This window comes from Sander vitreus, chromosome 4 (assembly GCF_031162955.1).
Source record: "Sander vitreus isolate 19-12246 chromosome 4, sanVit1, whole genome shotgun sequence".
Classification (NCBI taxonomy): Eukaryota; Metazoa; Chordata; class Actinopteri; order Perciformes; family Percidae; genus Sander; species Sander vitreus.
In genome coordinates, this window is record NC_135858.1 from 11,318,572 (window position 1) to 11,324,707 (window position 6,136).

Below are 6,136 nucleotides of genomic sequence, written 5' to 3' on the forward strand. Positions count from 1 at the left end.
CATTCGAAAGGGGAGGCTGAGAAAATACACACTGCTGGGTGTTAGATTTTTTTAAAGTAGTTTTTTTGTTCTAAAAAGCCTTTTAAAGTGGAACTCCGGTGCAACTGCAACCAAAATTGATACAATGGGGCTAATTAGAGAGTGAACAGGCTCCCTGTCGGTACACAATCTGTGCTGCCCACACGATCCGTTATGCACATGCGCAAGATGACAATCCTGTTTTACGAGTTCTCTTAAGACTGCTTGATTCAGTCTAAAATAGTGTTAACTCAAACTAAACACTGCACTGGGAACGTTAACTCAAATTAAACACTGGGAAAAGCAGGCTACAGCTAAATTAAGACTTTACTGTAATAACAATAAAGACAAGTATTGAGTGATTGTATTTTAAATGAGCACAGGTAAAGTAGAACTGACATAACAGCTGTTATATATTTTAACGGTTTGTCAGGTCAGGTTTGAGGGTCTTTAACATGCTATCTCAGCTAGCGGTTAGCCAAATTAGCTGTTTGCTAAACTAACGTTGGCTTTCTGGTGGAGGCTACAGCAGACCGCTACAACCATAGACATATATATATGTATATGTCTATGGCTACAACTACGACCGGAAGCGTGGAACAGATCGTGCAGTGTCGTAAATCCTCGTACAACCGGATTATCATCTGCGCGAACATCTTGCACATGCCCAGAACGGATCGTGCAGGCAACACGGATCGTGTACCGACACTCTCCGTAGACTGGCTCTGAACGGTCTGAACCATAACGTCTTTTCTATGGAAGTGTCTCACTTGTATTTTTTCTCCGAAGCAGTCAAGTTATTTGAATAGTTACTACCAAGGTAGTACAACATTCTAGTTTTAATTCTTTATGCAAACACTTGCTTATGATAGCCAGCTTGTCTAGTTGTTACATGTTTGTTTTGGATTCTTGGTCCAGATGATCATGAATCTATCAAATTTAAATATTCTCTATATTTGACCTTTGCCTCAACATTGACAGAATTTTTTTTACTCAATCACGTCTCCGACTATGACTCAAGTTGTCGGTTTGGCTTGGGATTTGTGGGTTGATGCGGAGTGCACAGACTCAACTCGTGACAAACTTGTATCATACTTGCTAGCATGAGTGACTCCTGGAATATACACATTTGCGTAGCAAAACGGTGTGGTGGCATTGAGTCAACACAGACATTTGCCAACACTGGGGTGTTTAGAGCAGCTTCCCGCTAATGCATAAGCTTATTTCTCTTCAGGTGTGAGGCAGCCATAGACACTCAGCTTCCAGCTTTGAGTGTGACGAAACCTACAGTCATCTCTCTCTCTCAGGTAAGTGAGAAAGGAGGTAAATGGGGCTTCAGGGGAGTTCCTCATGATAGTAGTCCTGTGGAGGTTCTACCCCCTTACCCCGCCCACTACAAACCTCAGGGCACCCACCCACCCAGCACGCTCTTCAGAAGGGATGGATGGCCCCCTTCACCATTTTGTTTTCTAACAGGTGGGAAATGCAATACGTGAAGTACATACTGTTTATGTAGCTTCTGAAGTAATCACTAAGCCACCTTAACAGTTTAACGTCATCAGAGGAGTTCCATCATAAGATATTCAATTGTTCAAATAAAATATTTTTTTCTAGGTTTAAACGCAAATGTGCCAGTACGACATTACTGTGTACATCCTTTTTAATAGTGTGGGGGAAATATAAAGGATCCAGAGTTCTCCGCTGATGTGGTGAGTCATGGCTCAGAGTTCTTTGAAGTGGCATGCCATCCTGATTCTCACACATCCTCCAACATAAGGGTGCTAATTGACCTGCCCCAGACAAGGTAGCAGTGAGACGGCACGCAGCCTCTCCGCAAGACACCCACAGCTCGCAGTGAACTGTAGCAAGGTTTTCAGACAAGATCAAATGGAAAGCGGTTTCGTTGTCAGTTTTACATGTACAACAACAGTTGCTAATCGTTTACATGTGCTGGAAATCAGTTTTTACTGTCGGGGTAACTGGTTGCTTGATTTTCTTTGTCTTTTTGAAGTGTAATGTACGGATATCTTAGAAGAACAGACTGTGGTCATAATAGAAAGTGTGTCACTTTGCATAAAAAGCAGCATCAGCATATTTGGAACAACAATCTTGTACGTCACGTGTAAGCAGAAACCTCAAACATGAGCCTTCATTCAATAGAAAGTTGGCTGTTTTGTCTCTATTTTGCCTTTTATTATTTTGTGTATTGGAAGAATATTGAGTCGGCGGAGCGTTCAAAATATTTGGAATGATGTGGATAGCCTTTCTTTTTTTTATATAAATTAAATTATAAGATTTAGCACCTCATCCCAGTATTTTTATGTAGTCCCCTAATAATGATTTGCTGAGCATTTGGAGTCTTTCGAAGTAGGCCTAACAGTTTAATAATGTAAAGCAGTGGGGTTTGAACCCAGGACTTTCTTGTTGTGGGGTTTTGGGTTATCTTAACTGTTGAGGTAAAAGTGGTGTGCCATGGTAGATCCATATTATAGATATTAAAAGTAAAACAATTTGACCTTTAATTATGATCACTCAAAACAGTGATTCTGCAGTTTTGCATCAACGTCCCTACAGTGTGGAAGAGCCCATAACTGATGGTCTCCATTTTTTCCTCACCTTGCCTCGAAACCATTGCTCTCTGTACAGACACATCCAGTCATTACATAACAGCCAGACATGATCTAAACCAGCAGGTTAACAGCCATGCGATTCAAAATGTAAACACTGATTTTAGGGAGACAGAAGTCTGAACCTACACTTTAAGAACTTTTAAAAGAATGAACACAACACTGATTACAATGATTTTAATACTGTCAAAATAAAATTGGTCATGCTTTATCAGACAATTGTTATGAATGATATCTTTGCATAAGGTACTGTCATCGCTGGAATGATACTATTCAGATCATCCTATGTTGACTAAGCAAGTGACATAAAATGTCATAGAGTAGTTTCAGTTCAGGGGCCTGAGTCAAGTCAGGAATCTCGTCACTTCGCAGTCATTGCACGTACGTACATTCAAATGTTATTACAGGGGCATCTTTTAGCATCCTTTCTGTTAATATTTTATTGCTCAGGTAGAAATGCATTATAGTACAGCTGATGAATTAAACCCTGCAGTTACCCCCTCTGGCTCTGTAACTGTGATGAAGTTAATAAAAATGCAAAAGATTTGTATGCAGGGGAGCTCTATTTCACCCTGTGTGCTACTTCTGTTTTATGTCTGTGTGACTGAGTGAGATTGCTTTTGTGTGTGTGTGTGTGTGTGTGTGTGTGTGTGTTTTTGTGTGTGCATCAACTGTGCAACTGTGCATATGCCATGAGGGTGAGGCTGGCTAGTTACAGTTACGGTAAGTTACATACAGGGCTGCTGCTGGTAAGTGATGTATATGGGTCACGTTTGAGGTTAGTGCATCAGCATGTTGAGTTTACACTCTAAGTGGTTCCCCACATATAGACAGTAGAACTGCAGGATGTTATGTTTTCACTCTACCAATTACACATTCTTAATAAATTGCAGTATAGCAGCTGTATCGTCTTGTCAAATAAAATCAAAAGAGTAATTTATTATCAACAAGTCATTTATTCATCTACAACAATACAATATTGGTCTTCATAAATAAAAAAACAACATACATATTATTATATATGATATAAAATATATAAATATCACAGCTTCATAAGCGACAGTTTTAGTTGTAACTTCATATGTAGGACTCAATATGGTCTTAAAACAGAAACTTGTCCTCAGGACAAAACCAGAAGTCTCAGAATTACTAAGACATCAGTTCAGCAGGCTCCAACATGTGGCAACACTCATACCACTGAAAATAATGGATTAATTGCAAAAGAGTGCAAGGGTCAAGGCTGTGTTTTCTTTTTCCTGAGATGAACAAGATCACATTTTGGTTAGGGTCAGCAGGTCTTTAAACAGCGGCCATTCTGTGTCTTTGCCGTTTAGAAGCTAGATAGGTCTCAATGTAGTTAAACAGCAGATCCAGCTCGCTCATGGCCTTATATGGACCTTTACTCTCCATCTGTGGACAAACACATGGTTCTGTTTATTAAAATGATCTGTTGAAATACAGGCATGAACACATGCAAACTGTATTTGAAAAAACATACATATTTTCACAATTAAAGATGAAATGTCGACACTCACCTGAGTGTAAGTAGAGTTGAGGTTTTCAATGTCAAACTGTTTCTTGCAGGAAAAGTAATTTCTCTATAGGAAGAACAATAAAAAAAAGATGATGTTACCACAGGGGCTCCCAACTTTCATTTGACAGTCAAGCCCTGAATTCAACCAAGACCAACCACCACACAGAAGACGTAACTTTGGTGAGTAGCAGCAAGCCATTCCTCCTCTTCCCCTTTTGCAAGAATTGGATGATGCACAGTTATGCACGCTGCTGCAGTTGAGGAATCACTGACTAATGCAATATTATGACTTGTCCTGTGTGCGCCCCTCTTCCCCTTTCTGTCATGGTCATCCATTTGCCTCAATAGTGTGGTAACGATTTGGATGGTTTTGGGATGAAGTCCAAACCCAGAAGGCGGTTTCGATGGTTTTGCTGTGTCAGACATGGGCTAGACTAGACTAATCGCATGTAGACATATCCCTGAAACTTATGTTGGAAGATCTACTTTAAACTTGGAGATCCATTTTAATTCTGTTCCTCATTCCTCCTACATTCTGCTGCGAATTGCGCACTGAATGCTATAAACACTACACGCTACATCGGAGCTTTCGGCAGCGCGCACCAGGTACGTATTTACATTTCTATTCTCCTGTAGTAGTAACACGTGTGTCAGCTACTCACACATTTGGTGACATCTGTCTTGAGGTCGTTAAAGATCTGATGTATGGACTCCATGTAAGGCTTTAAGTTATTGGTCTCCTCCGTCACTCCGGCCATGGCTGTCGGCAGAACAGTGCTCAGATAAAACTCCAGTATGCTGTTCATGGCGTGGCAGGCAAACGGGCTCTAAAGGGGGAAGGAAAGCACCAATCTGGTTATGCGACGTCGTTTAACTCTTGACTGGCGTGCACCATGTTCGTCTTGTCGAATAATTTTAGGCTTTTTTCTGATTATACTTTAAACACAGTGAATTTGTTCTGACTATGAATGAACTTCATGTAGAGTTAAAAGAGGAACTTACTTTAAAAGAGTCCTCGACGCTCTGGTCTAGCAGCGCTGTGTCCAAGTCATCGTTTGCTTCCTGCAGACAGAAGAAAAAGCTTGATCTCAGTGCCAGTGCCAGCAGAGGCAGACAGACAGAGGTGAGCAAGTGCAGCATCCAACACAGCATCACCTGGGGACTGACAGGACTACATGGCCACATGTATCCGAATGATGCTGCATGCAACTGTCAAGGTGCTTTCAGAGTTAATGTTGTGCTTTTACTCACATAGAAGTCTCTGATTTGTGAATAGTCCTCTCTGAGCTTCTTTAGCCTGCCAGGGAAGGCCTCCACGAAACGACAGCACTGGTTATTGCACGTGATGGGAGAACAGCAGGCTGTGCTGAAGAAAGCCAAGAGAACCAGGACGGACAGGAGGAGAGACCGAGGAGTCATGCTGGACACGCTGATGGATCTTCTAGAGGCAGAGAAGAGAAGAGTGAGCCCTCAAGAGGACGAGTGGCTCAGTGGACGTATGACGTTTTTGACTTCTGAGAGACGAAATCTTCTTAGTAGGATCTTGATGAAGAGCTCAGAAGAGAAAGGTGCATATATATTTTGGCTCATCTCTTGTCTGTATTTATACCCAAATTGGGACAGATAGGGAGGAGACTGACTGGAAGACAAACGGTTAAACATGCTTCATACATGCGGGGAAATTTTCTTTTTCAGAATCTTACATTACATATGGGTTACTCCTCCCATGAGATAGGCTGGTGATAGATCTCAAGATCTTGAACTCTCAATGAAAACAAATGTGACATAGCACCTTTTGGAATTTTGACATGACATATTTTTCTCTTGTATCATTATGTTTTTTAATATTATATACTATTTATTATAATAATAATAATAATAATAATAATAATTATTATTATTATGTGTTTTTGATGTTACTCTTATTATCAGTGTAGTGTATGACAATATCAATCCC

At 40.6% G+C, this 6,136-nt stretch overlaps 1 protein-coding gene across 1 annotated transcript; it reads right to left on the bottom strand.

Annotated features, from left to right (window-relative positions):
- Positions 1-3,587: 3,587 nt before the first annotated feature.
- Positions 3,588-5,598, bottom strand: il10 (interleukin 10). The gene is made up of 5 exons (XM_078248208.1): positions 5,431-5,598; positions 5,182-5,241; positions 4,842-5,006; positions 4,181-4,243; positions 3,588-4,055 (listed from the first exon to the last, which is right to left on the bottom strand). The coding sequence occupies exons 1-5, from the start codon at positions 5,596-5,598 to the stop codon at positions 3,945-3,947; spliced, it is 567 nt and encodes a 188-aa protein (XP_078104334.1). The 3' UTR covers positions 3,588-3,944.
- Positions 5,599-6,136: the final 538 nt, after the last annotated feature.